Source organism: Zea mays, chromosome 8, assembly GCF_902167145.1.
Source record: "Zea mays cultivar B73 chromosome 8, Zm-B73-REFERENCE-NAM-5.0, whole genome shotgun sequence".
NCBI lineage: Eukaryota > Viridiplantae > Streptophyta > Magnoliopsida > Poales > Poaceae > Zea > Zea mays.
In genome coordinates, this window is record NC_050103.1 from 181,567,253 (window position 1) to 181,586,367 (window position 19,115).

The 19,115-nt window shown below is 43.8% G+C and overlaps 2 protein-coding genes across 2 annotated transcripts; both read right to left on the bottom strand.

Moving 5' to 3' along the window:
* Positions 1-6,653: 6,653 nt before the first annotated feature.
* LOC542209 (NADP malic enzyme 4) lies at positions 6,654-10,834 on the bottom strand. The gene is given in 19 exon segments (NM_001111822.1): positions 6,654-6,742; positions 6,821-6,949; positions 7,050-7,140; positions 7,227-7,301; positions 7,393-7,470; positions 7,550-7,639; positions 7,727-7,825; positions 7,993-8,046; positions 8,121-8,168; positions 8,583-8,681; positions 8,783-8,866; positions 8,950-9,021; positions 9,124-9,219; positions 9,326-9,391; positions 9,505-9,610; positions 9,705-9,856; positions 9,973-10,047; positions 10,131-10,251; positions 10,500-10,834. Coding segments are annotated over 19 exon segments (1,959 nt in total).
* Positions 10,835-13,486: 2,652 nt separating this feature from the next.
* On the bottom strand, positions 13,487-18,453 carry LOC100280068 (uncharacterized). The gene is made up of 12 exons (NM_001366116.1): positions 17,304-18,453; positions 16,972-17,039; positions 16,424-16,505; positions 16,249-16,341; positions 15,996-16,148; positions 15,569-15,637; positions 15,261-15,348; positions 14,930-15,013; positions 14,374-14,462; positions 14,135-14,251; positions 13,910-14,050; positions 13,487-13,828 (listed from the first exon to the last, which is right to left on the bottom strand). Exons 1-12 carry the CDS (start codon positions 18,312-18,314, stop codon positions 13,646-13,648), a joined length of 2,178 nt encoding a protein of 725 aa, NP_001353045.1. The 5' UTR covers positions 18,315-18,453; the 3' UTR covers positions 13,487-13,645.
* Positions 18,454-19,115: the final 662 nt, after the last annotated feature.

Genomic DNA, 19,115 nt, shown 5'->3' on the forward strand with positions numbered 1-19,115 from the left:
GCAACTGACTGTTGGGGTCGATTGGAGGAATCACTGCAGCGGAGGAGCTCGAGGCCTTTCGCTTGGGCGCCATCTCAACTCCACTGACGAACGGATCAGGAGCCAAATTGCAGAGAGGATCTGGAGGCAAGAAAGCAAGAACTAGGGCGCGGAAAGCAGAGGCGGCTGAAAGCGCAGTACTTATGGGATATTCCCGAGTCAGATACCGTTTCCAAAAAACGCCGGCGTGCCATGTCATCATCCGGCGGTTACTTCTAAAACACCGGTATGCCACATCATCACTCGGCTATTATCCTCAAAGTGGCCGACGCAGCCAGTTCTAACTCGGCTGTTATTTCTAAAACACCGATGTTACCACCAGTCACTCGGCAGTTATCTCTAAAACTCCGACGTCGTCTTCAAATCACTCGGCAGTTATCTCTAAAACGCCGACGTCATCTTCAGTCGCTCGGCGGTTATCTCTAAAACTCCGACGTCGCCTTCAAGTCACTCGGCGGTTACCTCTAAAACGCCGACGTCATCTCCAGTCGCTCGACAGTTATCTCTAAAACTCCGACGTCATCTTCAAGTCACTCGGCAGTTATCTCTAAAACGCCGACGTCATCTTCAGTCGCTCGGCGGTTATCTCTAAAACTCCGATGTCGCCTTCAAGTCACTCGGCGGTTACCTCTAAAACGCCGACGTCATCTTCAGTCGCTCGGTGGTTATCTCTAAAACGCTGACATCGTCGTAAGTCACTCGGCCGCTACCTCTAAAAGCGCCGACGCGGCCATCAGTCATTCCGACGCTGACATGGCTTCGTTATCACTCGGACGCTATTTCAAAGGCGTAAATGTGACAATAATAGCTCGGCCATCACCCCCAAAAGCGTCAATATGATGCCCGAGTTATTTAATCGCTATTCCAAAGGAATCAATTTCACCAACAAGGCGGGCGGAGGAATGATTCAAGAACTCTAAGTTATGCCACAAACATAACAGATAGAGAACATCACGGGCAATAAACATCACGACAGAGATCAACTGAATACAAAGCTAAATAATTGACACAGAGGAGGCGAAATGATTCTTCATTAAGGGAAGTTACAATACTTACAAATCAACTCATTATGAGTTGATACTTCCCTACTGCTACTGCTACTACTACTACTACTACTACTACTACTACTACTACTACTACTACTACTACTACTACTACTACTACTACTACTACTACTACTACTACTACTACTACTACTACTACTACTACTACTACGCTACACTATACTACTCTACATTACTAAATACTACTACATTATTTCACTATACTATACTAACATCTAAAAGACCAGTGGCATCTAGCCACTGGCCCTGCTGCTGCCGCCGTTGCCGCCCCTGCTGCTGCCGCCGTTGCCGCCCCTGCTATCGCTGTTGCCGCCCCTGCCGCCGCCGTCACCACCGTCGCCGCCATCGCCTTCGTCATCGTCGTCGTCGTCGTCGCCTTCGCCATCGCCGCCACCGTCGTCCTCGGACGAGTCCTCCTCGTCCGAGGAGTTCTCCGACTCATCCGAGCCCGCGAGCCCGGAGCGCTCGACGGCCCGGATATAAGACCAGACCTCTGCAGCAAGCCCCTAGGAGTCGTCTGAATCGTCAGACGACTCTGGGGGAGAGACGGGAGCCAGAGACCCCTCGGACTCGGAGGAGAACTCCTCCTCCGAGTATTCCGAGTCGCCAAAATCCTCCGAGGGAGGAGTCGGCTCGCGCTTGCGTTTGTTGCTCTTGCCCATGGTGGAAGCGAAAGGAGAGGAAGAAAGCAAGCCGCAGAGAACAGCAAGAGATGTGAAAAACCAGAGAGGCAGAGGCACTATTTATAGAAGAAGAAGACAACCGCTCACCTCCTACCACGATCACTGAACAGTCGCGCAATATTCAATATACACTTCAACCCGTCTGAAGATGCGTCAGACAGCTGACGCCGTTTCACGCAACGCAATACCCATTGGGACTACAGTCAACCGCGCGGGCGAAATGATTACACCCGCCGTCACATCACATTACTACTCAGAAGCAGCCGGCTAAAACACTCAGCGTACCAAGCCGTCCCTTACCCACACCCATTGGGGGGGGGGGGCGCCCAGGAATTATCGGTATATTTTTCAAAACTGTCACACCCGTGCAGGGCATGCAATGAATACCTCAAGACAAAAATGAGATATCAGTAAGTATCAAAGGAAAGCCAAATATAGCTGGTGAAGTACAAAATCTGACCAACAGAAGCGACGTGAAGACTAGCCAGGGAACGTCCATCAAATGTCCAATCAGTCACAGAGCAAATAAATTGCACCACCTAGCAAGATATGGGCGGATCACGAGCTCGGCTGCAAAAGACAAAATATATGCTGACCTCTTAAGCACAATATCGATGACATAATGCTGACTTCTAAGGCATTCAGAAAAAGAAAAGATAACCCTCAGCAAAAGGACACGAAATGAAGACCTTCGAGAGGATTATTTTCAAAAATCCACTCAAAGCTCGGGGGCTACACCCATTGGGTGCACCTTCGGTGCACCCCATGAATCACCATTTCAAGCCAAGATAATGCCGACTTCTAAGGCATAAGGCAAGATTAAAGACAAGGCTGACCTCCAACCAAAGCGCAAGTGGGAAATAAAAATGATCTCTGATGAAGACCTTCGAGTGGATTATTATCCAAAATCCACTCGAAGCTCGGAGGTGCACCCATCCGGTGCACCCAATGAAGTTCAGGGTCCTATAATACGAAATGCCGACCTCCAAGGTATGAGTACGAGACAAAACTCCAGATTTCGAGTGAGCAAAGCCGAAGGAGACAGTAAGAAATCGTTTTCTCCAAACTGCCCGGAAAGCATTTCTTGTCATAAACAAAGACCGCGAGCTGGACCTAGGATCTTTGGGCTGATTATCTCAAAATCAGCCCGAAGATCGGGGGCTTGTGGGGGACAGATATCCCCCGGGTCCACTGGAAGGATGAAAGACCTCACGAAAGGCCCAAGGGCCCAATAAATCGTAAGGTCACTCTTCATGGGCCTGGGGAGGAACGACCAGTGAAGCAGATCGACATAAGGCCGGATCAATGCAAGCCCGGAAGGCCCGGCGATATTGAAAAAGCAACCACAACAGAAGACCCAACTTTCCCGCGTTAGAGACGCATACAACAGAACCAGGCGAGGATAAGTCGACAGAATTATAGGAAGATAGACTCGATCAGTTCACTATCTCTTAGATGTGTATCGTTATCCCATCCGTATGTAATGCCTCACGGTCGAATATATAAGGCCTAGGTGGCACCCCTTCAGATCAATCCCAACTCTACTACTACTTAGCCATCCACCTCAACTCTCTATCTTGTAACCCATTACACAAAGCATACTCGCCAGGACGTAGGGTGTTACGCATCTCAAAGTGGCCCGAACCTGTAAACACTGTCCATTGTCTTTCGTGCATCTGGCACGAACCATTCAGCTACAGTCGGCGACACCGTCCTACTCCTAAAACACCTTGAGGGGCAACCCCAGGTGTGCGGTCGGACCCAAAATACCGACATGATAGGGAAGATGTTGTAGACGATCTAACACCTTAAGAATTTAGTCGGCCTCACACTCCTGAATAGGGATGGCAGTCAGACCCGTGGGTATGCCTCACACTTCTGAATAGGGATGGCAGTCAAACCCGTGGGTATGGATACCCGCGGGTTTCGTACCTGATGGACATAGATATGGGTATTAAAACTTACTCACGGGTATTGTTGGATCGGGTATCCGAAATATACCGGGTAGGGTACAAATACTATATTTTATCTGTGGGTATCCAGTAAATACCAAGATACCAATTCAAAGCTTTATATGGACAGTATTCAAAAAATAAGGCCCATCTACCCACTAGCTCTGCGCCCAGTCAGGTAGTCATGTGAACTGAATCGATGATGTTGCTCATCAATTGTCATGAAATGTGATGTTGCTTATCAGTTTTTCATAGTATTATTTAGTCTACGATAACATATCCACCAGGTACCTAATACCCGGCAGGTACCCGGTGGACACGGATACAATTCCTCAGGTACCCAATACCCGACGGGTACCCGGTGGACACGATACAATTCCTCGCCTGATTAACTTAGTGGGTATTAACTTAGTGGGTATGAATATTCGTAGAAGCCTCAAATGCAATATCGGATCTCGTATTATTTTTTTTCTCGAAAGCGCAGGAGAACTGCGCATCATTATATTAAGTAGGGAAAAAGAGGGTCCAAAATAGACCATAGTACAAAAGACCTCCCCGGAGGGGATAAAAAACCAAAGAAAAAAGAAGAGAAAAAAACAAAACAAAAACAAAAACAAGAGCAAAACAGATCCTGAAAAACAAAACCAGAGCTAGGTGCCCCTGATGGTTGCGGCAAGAAAGGAGAGGCCCTTAGCTCCTGCCATTTCCCACAACTGTTGTTCCTCCCTTGCCTGACAAAGAGCTGCAGAAACACTAGGGGAGATTCCATCAAAGACAATTCGGTTCCGATGATTCCAAATAATCCAGGCTCCCAAGGCAATAAGGGAGTTGACACCCTTCATAATCATATCTCCAGAGCCATTGTCTATCATCTCCCACCAACTCGTAAAAGACACCGTACTAGGTGTAGGAGCCAGATTTTGTAGTCTGAAAATGCACATCAGCCGGAACCAGAATTCTCTTGCAAAAACACAAGAAACCAAAATATGATCCAAAGATTCAGACTCCTGGTCACAAAGCGGACACCTCTCCGGATGATCAAGTCCTCTCTTTGCCAACCTATCTGCTGTCCAGCATTTATTTAGCACCGATAACCAGAGGAAGAAGTGGCATTTAGAGGGGGCCCAAGTTTTCCAAACTCTTTCATAGTGACCGAATTGCACAGCCCCGATGAACAACCCATCATATGCAGCCTTAGCAGAATAAGTCCCATTTGCAGCAATACTAAAAGTATGTTTATCTTCTATATCTGGCAGCAGCTCAAAATCTGAAATTAAATTCCAAAGATGAAGATAATCCAATAATACTCCCACCGAGAGTGATCCTGTGATATCAGCAATCCATCTTCTATCTGTCAATGCTTCCTGAACCGTCCTTCTGTTAGTGATTTTTTTCGGAATGATATCAAATAATCTAGGAACCAAATCTGCAATTTTCTGCCCATGAATCCATTTATCAGTCCAGAACAAAGTATTAGCCCCATTACCAACCTTTGAAGTCAACACCATCGAGAAGAAAGCCCTTGCTTTATCAGGAACCTTGATAGGAAGGCAGCACCAAGGTCGGATAGGTTCAGTCTTTTGGAGCCAAAGCCATCTCATGCGCAGGGCCCAGATAAGTTCTTTAAGACTAGAAATGCCAAGACCGCCCAGCTGTAGGGGTCTACAGACTCTGCCCCAGGCCACCAGGCAGTGACCACCTCTGGCCTCCTTGCGCCCTCTCCAAAGGAAACTTCTTCTAATTTTATCAATGGCCTTAATAGCCCAAGAGGGAATATTTACTGCCATAGCAAGATAAATAAGCATTCCGGTAAGCACATGCTGAACTTGCACTTTACGGCCTGCTCTTGTCATCAAATCTGCTTTCCAGCCTGGCAGCTGATCAGCAATTCTATCCACAATAGGCTGCACCTGAACCTTGGTGAGATTTTTCAGGGACAGAGGCAGCCCCAGGTATTTACACGGAAAGGTCAAGATGCCACAAGGGAGAAGATCCTGAACCATTTCCAGCTCCACACCCCCACACTGAATGGGATAAACATTAGACTTTTGTTCGTTGTTGCGGAGACCTGAAGCTTCCCCAAATAGATGTAAAATATCTAGAGTTATAGCAATATCCGCTGCCGAAGGGTGTAAGAAGAGTGCCACATCGTATTATTATACCTGAATACAACTCGACCGCTGCCATCCCAACTCCTGAACCACCCCAATGACCTCGACAGTTCCAACTTAAATAAGTTAAAGAGAAACAAACAATATACATTATTAGATGGATTATACAACCTAGATACCTATATTATGATAATCCATACCTAGATTATAATAATCCAGAAAGTCCTTATTTTTTCTAATCCATACCTAGATTATGATAATCCATACTTAGATTATGAAAATCTCTATTATTTTTTTTTCTAAATCTCTACTATTTTTTTCTAATCCCATTCAATCCATCATGTGATATACCTAGATTATGAAAATCTCTATTGTTTTTTTTCTAAATCTCTATTATTTTTTTCTAATCCCTCATGTGATATAGGAATAATTCAATCCATGTCATATAGTAATAACCGAAGAAGCCCTAAGAAACTGGATTATAATAATAATCCTAGAAGAAAAACGAACATGGCCTTAATATAAACCTACAATTTATTCGATTTGTATCAAATAAAATAGAGGTCATCTTCATACTAAATCTAACACAAACCATGTATAAGAAACCCCGACACGCATGAGAACATACATCAGCATACTTGGTAGGAGTGTCAATTTACATCCCCTGAACTTTATTACACAGCTACATACATAGAGTACGCACGTGCAGTATCAGCAGCGGACTCGTCACAGTGACGACATGAACAACAAGCATAGCAGGTATGCATATATATCCTCAGGTGCATCCAGCACTGTCCGCTCACATCACCTGTACGATCGGTAGACGGGGCTGTACATGCAGCTCTCAGCGTACTTCACCAGGTCTTTTGGCCGAGGGAGCTGGGTAGCCATTCCTGCACCAAAAAATGTACTAACTTACATAAGATTTCTAGTAAAAATGTACCCCCAAAAAAATAAAAAATAAAAAATACCGAGATCATAAGCTTTTGCGGCGACATGGGCAGCTATGTTAGCTGAAATCTTCCTGATGATGGAGAAGGGCGGGTAGATCAGGCCTTTCTCAATATGCTCCGGGGTTACCTGTTCCGCTAGTGCTTCAGCTGTCCAATCCGCAAACAAATAGACGCAGAATCAATCAGTGACAGCTGTCGAACAGAAATGAATGATCCTCCTTCCTGAAATCTTGCAGATTGTGTTTACCAGCAGCAAGAACCATATCGTCTGACACCCGGACGGCTCCTGAGATCACCACCCCTAGACCAAACCCAGGGAAAATGTATGCATTGTTTGCCTGTTTATAGTTACAACAAGTAGTTGAAACTATTACTGTCAATAAAATTAAGGACTTTGTGTGCAGAATCCCCATTTTTTTCATACCTGGGCAGGCACAAACAGCTTGTCATTATATTTCACCGGATCAAATGGGCTTCCACTGCCAAATATGGCACGCCCCTGGTTTCATATGTATCCTTCAGATTGCAGCATCCGAAATAATTTGGCATATGGGAAGATGAATGAAACACTATGCATGAAAAGCTGCTACCTGACTCCATGTATATGCTTGTTCAGCAGTACATTCAGACTGTGACGTCGGGTTCGATAGAGCAAGGACAATGGGTCTCTGCATTTCATTGGAGTAGATACTTGATGAAATGATACAAAACAAACTATCCATACAAGGAAGTGATGTCAAGTGTCACCTCATTAATCGAAGACATAACCTCAATCACCTCTTTAGTGAAACTTTGACCTACACCAGCTGATCCTATGAGTGCAGTTGGTCTGATAGCCTGAAAAGTTGGGAAACGGCGGCATATGAACCATGAAAATCCACAATGGAAACCTATTTGTATCCCTTTTGGCTTTTAGCATTTCACCTTAACAGCACCTAAAAGATCTTTGACAGGTTCATGCTCATGTGCATATCGCTTCTTAAATGGCTGGAGAGTCTCTTCACGTGAGGCCACAATTAGTCCCTGCAACGTTAACAGACTTCTTTACAATCAAAAGGACAGACCCAATACCGAAGCCTCCGACATAAGTGGGGTCTGGTCTAGTCAAGGGATAAGCCAGGGCCAGCCTTGACCTAGTGACTCAGTGAGACTTCACAATGTGTTCGCAAAAATAAAAATAACTTGCTAACCTTTGAATCAACCAGCCAGATCTTTTTGCGAGCCTCTTCTACTGAAACATTTGCCTGAAAGAACATCACCAATTCACTATGGTCACCAGCAAATTCCTCCAGTTAAGCCAAACTTGAGAAGTAACTACCTGTCTGGATATCTCGAGAGCAACTAGTTCAGCAATGCCCGTACCAGCCTGCAAGACAAACAGACGAATCTTTAAATAGCAGTCCTCATTGAACTCGGAAGACATACATCTGTGTTTATGATAAACCATAGTTAATACTAGCTTTACCAATTATGTACTTATGTTTGCCAAAGTATTGCCAGTCTCAGGAGTCAGGACAACCAAACCATTCTATAGGAACATAAGCCAGCAGCAAGTACAAGAGGATTTCCAATACAATCCTATCCCCAAGACACTGAAGGGCATGTATATACTGAAAAGAACCTAGTGGAACTGATAGTGTCCCTACTATCTTCATCTGATTACAAGATTCATGGGAATGTGAAAGCAAGTAAGCAAATGCGATGCAGTATTGGTATATGCAGTAATTAATAGTGACCAATAGCATTTACACTTTACAATTTCCAAAAAAGGGCCAATCACCTCTCCTGCACCGAAGAACAAGAATGTATGATCAGCTAGAGTCCCACCAACAGACTTCAGAGCAGCAATAATCCCTGCAAGAACTACAGCAGCCGTGCCCTGTAAATATCATGGCTTCAGAGTTAGTACTGCTGTCTGGAATAAAATTCATTGGCTTTTAAGAAAAGCAAGATAAACTAACTAGCATCTGATTTGATTACCTGGATATCATCATTAAATACAAGATGGTTTGTCCTGTACTTCTCAAGAAGTGTAAATGCATTGTGGTTTGCAAAGTCCTCAAACTGTGAGGCCAAACAAATTTTAGAAAGTGGTCTGCTACAGTTCGTTAGGAAACAAATAGTTTATTTTCAATTATTTTCCATACCTGGACAAGAACTTTTTGTCCATAGTTCTGCCTAACTGCGGCCATAAACTCATCCAGAAATTCAGAGTATTCCTGATTCAGAAAATGGATATAAGCAATTGGAATCCACAATCAAAAAGGTTAACATGAATCATGATAATTGAACGAGCATAGCCAATACAAGTAGCATGGAACCTGGCCAGTTGCTCTTCTTTGCTTTAAGCCAATGTAGAATTCATCCTTCAGTAGGTCTTCATTATTTGTTCCCACATCAATGGTAATAGGTAAGCACTATGAATCAACATGGAGGAGAATATTACATCATGAGACTGCTAATAAAAAACTGTATGCTCACATAGACTAATTTAAAACTGTATATTCACATGTTAAAGCTCACAGCGGATGGCCGTACACCTCCAAGAGCAGTATACAGTGCAAGCTTCCCCACAGGAATTCCCATGCCCTATGCACATTTCACACAGAGAACATTATAAGCAACAAACTCTACACTTAGCCAAAAATTCAGATGCACAAATGATTCCTGACAGAGCAAAAATGGCTGGACAATAAACTAACCTGGCAACCAAGATCTCCCAGGCCTAAAATGCGCTCACCATCAGTGACCACAATAACCTGAATACTCTTCTCTGTCCAGTTCCTCAGTACCTCCAAGATCCTTCCCCTAGCATTAAAGCACATCATAAGCACCCTTAATCCTTTAAGGCTCTCAGCAGATATAAGCAATTACTGTGAGGAGAGGTGGAGGGACTACACACTTCTCCTTGAGGCTGATGTATAAACCCTGCGGTCGTCTGAAGATCGACCCATACTTCTGGCAAGCTTCCCCCACTGTTGGTGTATACACAACAGGAAGCAGTTCTTCGACATTGTCAATCAAGAGCTTGTAAAATAGCCTCTCATTTCTCTCCTGGAAAACAAATGCATCGTTCAACAAAACAAAAGCACTAGAGACTGAAAATATAATTTGGCTAGCTGCAACTTTGTGAACACAAATTTTCTCTTGGATAAGTCTGATGGGCTTACCTGAAGGTCCATTAGCGCAGTGTAGCGCTGCAACGGGACCTGGAACTGCCTAACATTCTGCAACATCCTCTTCTCCTGTAGAAGATGACACGCTTCAGTGAGTGAAATCATCAACTGCCAACGAGAGAAAGGCAGGTAAGAAAGTAGAAGTACCAGACCTGGAGGTCCTGAGATAGCACTACCGGAGGCAATAATCCTCGCAGGTAGTGCGTGTCCCGCTCTTTCTCCGTGAAAGAGAGCCCTTTGTTGTGCCTTGGATCCCTCAGCAGGGAGTGACCACTGAAATCCCGGTAATGACAAAACATCACAGTCTTGAAGTCATGCATACATCAGAACAACACCAGTTGAGTTTCGTCCAAGTTCATGACTAGATTACTCCACGATTTTCGTATATGAATGTGACACATGATGAAATGGACAGGTACATCGAAAGGAATCTCAACTTCAGAGTTCATCCGATACGTGGTCATCTTAATATTTACAGTAGAATCAGAGGATACCTGAGCAGCAGAATGAAACCCGCATACCTTGCGATGCAGACGGCCCACGGTGTGACAGTCTGGTCCTCGGTCGCGCGGTCCTCGCCATAGGCATCCTCCACACCGCCGGTCACCACGCCCGGCGCCATCGCAACTTGACCACCCACCGGCACGCCGCCGTTTTCCCCCTCTACTGATCCCGCCATATGGTGCACCGTTCTTGCGCCAAACCTCTCGTCGCGGCCGCGGCTGTTGCTCCACCACCAATGCCCCTCGCCCTCCAAAACCAACGTAACTGAAGAGCTGGCGATGCGCTGGAGCCGTATATATCCTCGGACGCGCGAGGAGGAGCGCTGTAGCAGCACGACGGACACCGAGGCCATTGGGTGACGGCGACGGCGATGCCTGTCGTCCGCGCCGGACACGTTGCAGGAGAGGTGTCGCCACGTACCCCGCGGTAGGCCGGCTCTAGAATGTCTTGCCCTCTGATTTTTCAAAACTGGCTGTTTAAAACTTTTACAAAATCAGATAGATAACCCTCTAAACAATTTTAATGTGACATTAATAAATAGTATCAATTTTGTCTTTTTTTAATTCTGTCTTCTACTAGCGACTAAACTTTATATAATTTTACAATAGATAATTAGATACTGTATTTACTCTAATTTTCTGTAATTTTAGAAGTAATAGCTTATTTTATTAAAAAACTATATAAAAATATTTTAATATTTTTGTCTCTAATTTATTTTTTATCTTTAAGATTATTTTTTACTAGAGCTAAATAACAATATTACTAAACTACTGAAATTTTATTGATTTTATTAAGAAAGTTAAGTATTTTTTCTTATAATTACTATTATTAATTTTATATTTATTTTTTAAACAGTCGCAATAGTAATAAAGCAATATCTAAATTTTACAAAGACCTTTTCTTAGCTAAATTATTATATATAAATATTTTTACAATTTTCTGAGAAGTTTAACTTTAGAGTTTTTTCTTGGATTTTTTGGGCGATCATTGAGCTTGTCCTAAATTCTTATCTCGGGTCCCTATATTTTTAAATAACATATTTACCTTTCTAAACTTATTCTGAGTTAGTATTTAAATTGCATGCTCGGCGCTGTAGACTTATTTTAAGTTACTAATTCTGTCCTTGTTTTGAGTTGTCAACTTGTCATACATGTCCTGATATTTGTGAATTGCGTTATAAACTCACATTAAGGTGTTGTTTGGTTCACGAAATGCAACGTAAATGACAACAATTATGATTCACGCTCGAGTACCAGCAGTAACAAAGTTTGAATATATCGATATCAATTTTTAGTGTGTTACTTTATTACATTGGACTTAAACAAATATAGTTTAACGTTACCAGTTACCTGTTATGTTACAAATATGTGAATCAAATAGCATATAAGGTTCACCCCTTCCCTCGCTTCATGCCATTCTCACCCAGTCGTGTTGCATATGCATCTTTGTCGTGTTGCACCACGGTTGCCCATAACCTAGGAAAGGCAAATAGAATTAATGCATAGTGTAACTTTGAAAAATTACTGCAAGTATTGAAAGAATGATGAACAGAAGCAACCATACTTGAAGTATGAGCAAACCACAGCTTAGCCATATAGCTTGAGGCATGCTTAAGTGAATATTTGAAATATATACCTTATCATGTTGAAAGGGGTTCAATATAAAAATGTGTATTATGAAAATGCTATTAATTGGCCAATTATTTGTGAAGAACCTAGACCTATAAGAACCTAAGGATGAGAGGGAGAAAAAATCATGTCGATACACCATGAAGATAACACGAAAGGTAGACACTATATGTGTCATTGTGTTGGATCGGTAATGGCACTAAGTATAAGCAAATACCTTGTGTATGGATCATGAATGTCCTCTAATACATCCAAAGAGCAGAGAAATTTTAAATTGAAGATCAAGACATGAATCTAGATGTGAATATGAATTCCCTTTGTGGCAAATCAGAATTGAATTAAAGTCAGAAAGTAGACCTTTGTGTCAACAATGACAAACTCATATAGGAACCAAAGTCTAGCATAAAGATTTTGTGAAGATGTATACTTTGAATAAGGAACATTCCACAATAAAAGCAATGTGGATTAAGGAAACCCCACTACCAATTTTTGAAATAAAGAAGCTTGTGTTGCACAGGTAATACTAGGATATGTGCTATGTATGAAAATCCCATTAATATATGATCAAGAAGGCATATGATGAACCACGTTAGAATTTTGCATAATAAGTCACAAGAGGATCTTGTAGATCTCTATTTAAGCATTGCATCCATCATTGAAAGGATGGACTTGAAGCAATTATAGAAGACTTAAAAGTGTGGTTCTAAAGGGGAGAAATTTGCATACTCCTAATTGAATCTTGAGCATGAAGTTCAAGTATCAAATTATAACCTTAAGATTAAATGAAGAAAATGGTGATTTGCACTCTTTTTCCCTTAAGTGAGTTTTCAATATAAGTCTCTCACGTAAGGTTTTTAATGAGACAAATCATGCAACACAGCAAGCGTGAGCCATGTATTCTTTCTCTAAATTTTTCCCAATAGTTTTTTGTGGAGTTTTGAGACATGTGTATCTCGCAGCGAGGGTCGAGGGGGAATGTTAAGAAACCAGTTTAGGCCCCGAAGGCCCATGTGGCCCGTCTAGACGAAAACCTAACTTTGTATTATATATAGAGGAGGACACTACCGTCAGTGAACATAATAGATGAATGAGAATATAATTTCTTCCTATATCTGTCTCCTGTATAAAAGGATCTTTAACAACAACATCGTGCCAGCGACGCCGCGCAAGAGGTGTCCGGGCAAAGCACGGTGCAGCCGTGCAGCGTGGAGAAAACGCACAGGCGTGCGCGTGCACCAGGGTATGGCGAGGACAACGTAGACCGTAGTGCAGGGAGATGGGATATTGACCGGGATACTATAACAATAAGTTTATGGAGCCGAGTGTTTATTGAAATTTGAAATAAGAACCCATGACAAATTTTGAGAATACGATTTAAAATAGGAACCGGATAAGTTTGGAAAGAGTAATATGCAATTTATAGGTACCAGAATCAAAATAAGAACTCGGCACAAATGTAATGACTGCCAGTGAAATTTATTTTTCCCCTTAATATCACCATACTATGCAATACTGTATCAGTCCAGCTACTGCATTCACGTGAGCCCTCCACTTAAAACAAGCGCTGCCTGGTTTATGACTCGAGAGACCCTGTAAATCTCATGTTGTATAGATTGCAAGGATTCAGAAGTATTTGTTTTCTTCACCCTCTCAATGGCGTCACCAATGCCTGGATACACTTCAGCCCCGTAATCGTTGTGCAGCGAAGGTGCGTAAATCTGTATGATTTCGTTTCCGTGAGTTCGGCGGTAACATAAGATGATGACAGGATTTTCTCAGAACCCACCGAAGAAACGTACCAGGTGTTTGTACCATGGCCGTCCAGACAGTCCTTCCCGGTCTGTGAATGCCCGTTCGGTCATCATCAACCGATCATTGATGTCTCTGACCTTTAAGGGGTTGTTTCTCCATGGGGACCAAATTTTCCATGTCTGTAGAGCCTAACAAGAAAAAAGGTAAAAAGGTTAAACAAAGTTGAAAGCATGGATCAGGCAACAACATGCAGCAATCAGGAGAATAGATACCTTCAATTCAGAATCCACTTTTGCAACTGCCTTTCTGAACTCTTTGATTGACTTGTGCAGGGGTGATAAGCTGACAGGCATTCCCTGTACTCTTTCACTTATGCCCAATGCTCCATTCTGATAACAAGGACCAACTGTCACGATTCTCAAATTTTGGACTTACTGAAAAATAGAAAACGAGCAATTCTGAAAAACAGGTGGATCTACAATTTGTTTGGGAGCTCCGAAGGATAAGTTACCTCAAGCTCTGTGGCATAATTGCTGTAGTTGAAGGGTAGGATCTCCTCATCTGAGAGCCTAAGAGCAACAAGCCCCCACATGCTTGCAGCTAAAAAGGAAACATAAAGTTAATTTTAGATGTCCCCGATGAACTGTCCATGTATCCAGCACAATTTAGCATAATCCACTTTCACTGATCAACTCCACCAAAGTACAAGGATCACATAGGAAATTTCACCCCAACAATTTTATATGCATGTTTCATTCTACAAAGACAATGAAGCTTTTTTTTACATACTGTGGGTGTACGATAGAGCTCTAATAAGCAAACAATATGTACATTATAGTCTGACCTAAAATTAGTGTTGTAGAGAAAACTGCATGCAGAAGTAAAAAAAAGATTAAGTCTCCTCAAAATAAAAAAATGGTTTAAAATGTATTACATTTCTCCTTTCGGCAGCTGACAAAGCATGAAATGAAATATAGCATGTAAGATGTAGCCCCAAGGCAAGGATCAGACAAATTGGTGACAAAGGTGCAAGCCAAGTCATAATATGTAAGTTAGTGTAAACATACCTGCAACATGCCTCTGGAACAAGGGATCTCCAAACTTTTCCATCCATATGAAGTCATCATACAAGCTATGATAGACCGGATAGTCTGCAAACAAACAGCACAAAATACATGGAAAAAAAAAAATCAATAGGATTCCCACTTTTGCATCATTTCTCTATGAATTGGCTGTGCTTAAGAATATTATGAAGGGAAGACATCTAGTAAAAACAGTATTTTATTTTATTAATCTAAAAATAAAATTTAAAGACGAATTTAAACAACAGTATAGCATATCATTTCAAGGAAGGTTGTTATGAAAGCAAGTATATATACACAAAAAAGTAGAACAAACCTGACCCAATCGCCATGTCCACTGATGGAATACCAATGTGTTGAACAAATGCAGAATAATCCGAACTTCCCCCTCCTAATCTTCCAATCTTAATGCATACGTTTGTCAATAGAACCCTCATTAATACATAACAAATCTTAAACTTGCATCTAATGCAGCAAAAGCAACACAGCCTGAACTTGGAACAAAGACAAAATAAAACTAGGTCTACGATTCCCTTTACATGCTAACCACTTGAAATACTGGAAGTGGAAGACAAGCTTGTGTTAAGAAAAAGGAATGGGTTTTAGCTAACATTAACTACTTACCAAAGGAGAACTGTTAGAAGACATCCACAAATCATAGAGACTCTGTGTCCCATTGTCCGGATTTTGGACCTTCCTCAACAATAACGAAAACAGAAAATGTTTAGAGACAGAATAGTTGACTGGTAAGAGAAGTCACCATTTGACTTTAGTCATAGTCAGCAGATGCTCATACTAACAGCAATTGTGTATAAAAAAATACATCACAAACCAAACTGCTAATAGTCAATAATTTATACTTGAAATAACAGCACATGCAAAATCAAAAGAGGATTTCGTTCCTCTGATTGTACTGATTTTTGGACTGTACCCTTTGCATAACTACAGGATCCATACAATTAAGCCACTTGTACAATTTCTGGTCACATGGTAAGTTAAATTCTTTTTGTTAACTCTAAAATTCTGCTACATTTCCTTCATATTGACATACCTGCTTACTAGCTTCTTTAAGCAATTCATCAAGTTGAGGAGTTGCAGATGCATAAAATCCATGACCAGCCACTGCAGAATCAACATTTAGGTAAGCAACAGTTCTTGAAGTTAGCATTGCCCTGTTCTCCTCGACCCATTCAGTGGATCCTGTCTGCAATGTTCCCCAAAGAAAATTGTATCAAGAAGACATGTTAATTGTTGTTAAAAAAAACAGGATATTGTTGTGAACAATTGAGTCGAGAGAGAGAGACCAATCCATACTCTTCGGCATCCCAGTTGCACAAGATGATGGTCCGTCGAGGTCTCCAGCCCTTCTTTTGCAGCTCAGACAACCGTTGAGCTAGCTACATCAAATGGAAGATAATAAACAAGAAGTCTAACAAATCTTAGTTAGAATACAAAACTAGGCGCCAACATAGAGCGTACCTCAAGCAAGGATGCTGTCCCGCTGTTCGGATCAACTGCCCCAAATGTCCATGCATCACGGTGATTTCCAAGGATTACATACCTGCATGTTTTAGAATGATAATTGCACAGAATTTGTACAGATTTTTTTAAACTTTCAAAGAATGAGATTGCAATTTGTAAGCGACTAAGTAGTTCGAAATACCATACAAGATCTGTGATATATCTTTAACACTAAGTGGTTCATGGTGACTGTTTCATCACTAGCCACCCAAAGTTCCATAACTCTGCCTCTGTAGTATGATTACAAATACTTTTAGTGTGTGTGAGCACACCGTTTCAATGAAAAAGTGTGCCATACACACTGTTCAAAGAAAAAAAGTGTCTCATACACTTCAATTTTGCTAGTCACATTCACCTAACGAAGGTTAAATTTCCATCCATCGCATTCAGGCTGAATGCTTGAGCCCACAGACGGATTTGTACTGTAGATGATACAGTGCCCCTTACCTAAATTGGAGTTTGGAAGGAGGTATTGGGGGTAAGGTGATTGGGGATTTTGATCATACCGTTCAGGTTCTTCTCCCCCTTCAATCACCGAAATGACATTCTGAATAGTAACCATCGTCTCATTCCCCTATGCAAAGAAAACAACAAATAGGAAAATAAGATGTTCTCTGTCCTTTCCAAGTTCCCCTGTCCCAAGTCAACTCCTGCACATAAAAAGAGGGAACAATTGGATCTATACCATTAAAAGATCCAAACTTTAGATATATACCATGGACCCCATATGTCATTGACTCATGTGGACCCACATGTAAGTGAGATAGTAATGGTATGGATCAAAAGTGGTGATCTTTTAATGGTATGAATCCAAATTTCCCAAAAAAGAGCCACTCACTGTGTAGGTCAGATTGAGCACTGCCGGGCCAGGCCCAAACCTATAGGCCGCCGCGCCATCGCCTCCTTGCCAATTCTCGGGCGCCACATCGCCGCCGATGAGCTGTAGTATGGTCTCCCCATCCTTCCAGGACACCGGCAGCGCCGGTATCCCCGGCATGTCATCGGAGCTCATCGCCTCCGCGATGGTCAGGCGCTCGCAGCCCTCCGACGACGCCCACATCGGCGTTGTGGGGTCCCCCACCCCCTTGAACGTGCTACCCACCTGCACGCCTGTCGGCGGCATCCACGGTCCGTCCGGGAAGGTCTTCCCGGCCGCGTAGTCCTTCGCGTCGGAGTAAATCACCGCCGCGGCGGCGCCGGCATCCCGCGCGTTCCTGACGATGTCGCCGCGGAACACTTCGCCGTAGCGCGCGACGGCGACCTTCCCGGTGACGTCGATGCCGCGGGCGGCGAGGTAAGCGAAATCTTCTGCGCGGCCGTAGTTGGCGTAGACGGCCTCGGCGGAGACCGAACCGGAGGCCGCGTAGGCGAGGAAGGTGGGGACGGCCTCGGCGGAGACCGCCTCGTAAGGGTCGCCTGCGTAGGTTTCCTGCTTCAAAGCGAAGAGCACAGTGTCGCGATCCGGCGCGGAGAGTGAGAGAGAGCGGTACGCAGGGTAGGAGAGGAGCACGGAGTAGCTCGTGAGGCGGGTCCGGAAGGAGTGGGAGGAGAGCGTGGCGGCGACGTGCGCGGCGGCGAGGGCGTTGGCGCCCGTGCCCGCTAGGTGGGGGCGGATGGTGAGCGCGTGCAGGTGGGCGGCGGCGGTGTCGTTGGAACCGAGGGAGAGGAGGAGGGACTGGTAGTAGGATGGCGCGGGCGCGAGGAAGAGGAGGCGGTAGGAGGCCGCCAGTGTCGCGGCGATGAGGAGCGGGAGCGGGTGCAGCCTCACGGCCGCGCGGCGCGGAGCAGGGGGCGGGAGGAGCGGGACCCGCGCCGCGGAGTCATCGACCCCATCCTGGGGAGGAGGCATGGCGCCGCGTCGTCAGTGAGGGCGACTAGGCGGTGACGTCGTGAGAATTGAGATGGTTAGCCGGCGGCTGAGCGCGTCGGAGAAACGGAGCTGCGGAGGGAGGAGACGCCGATTCGGTCGGCTACTCGGCTCGGCTGAGTGGTAGCAGGGAGTGTCGCAAACAGGAACAGCTTGGGGGCGGTGAACGTTTTCGTTCGCGGGATCAGCCGGTGGGGGTGGGGGTGGGGGTGGGCAGCCGGCAGCGTTCGCCGTATCGGATGCTTTCGGCTCTCTGTTTTTTTATTTACTTATTCAATTATATAAATAAAGAAAGAAAGAAAGAAAGAAAAAATGACGCGGGCCTAGCCGAGTGGATGTGGATGTGGACGTGGAGATTCGGACTGGGCCTTTTTATCTCTTGACTTGATACAATCAATGGTCCTTTTCGGGGTTGGTTGCAACGACTGTTTGGATCGTAAGGGCTAACTATTAGTCCACTAAACTTTAGCCCATTTTAATCCAAACAGATCAGCTAATTGGGGGGCTAATTGTTAGCCCAGCCATGAACTAACAATTAGTCCACAAATCTGTGTTAAAGTGGGCTACTTTTTCACCAATCTCGTAAAAAGACATTCGTGACCTATTTTAATCGCCATCTGACCTCACTCCACTAAAACGAATCTGAGATACAAGTTGATGCAAGTTTGCCACCAAAAAACTGAGATTCCAAACACCCCACGTCCACGTCTAATGGTTATTGGTTAATGGACTAAATTTTAGCTAGCTAAGTGGTCTTTCTTCTAATTACTAATCACAAATCAG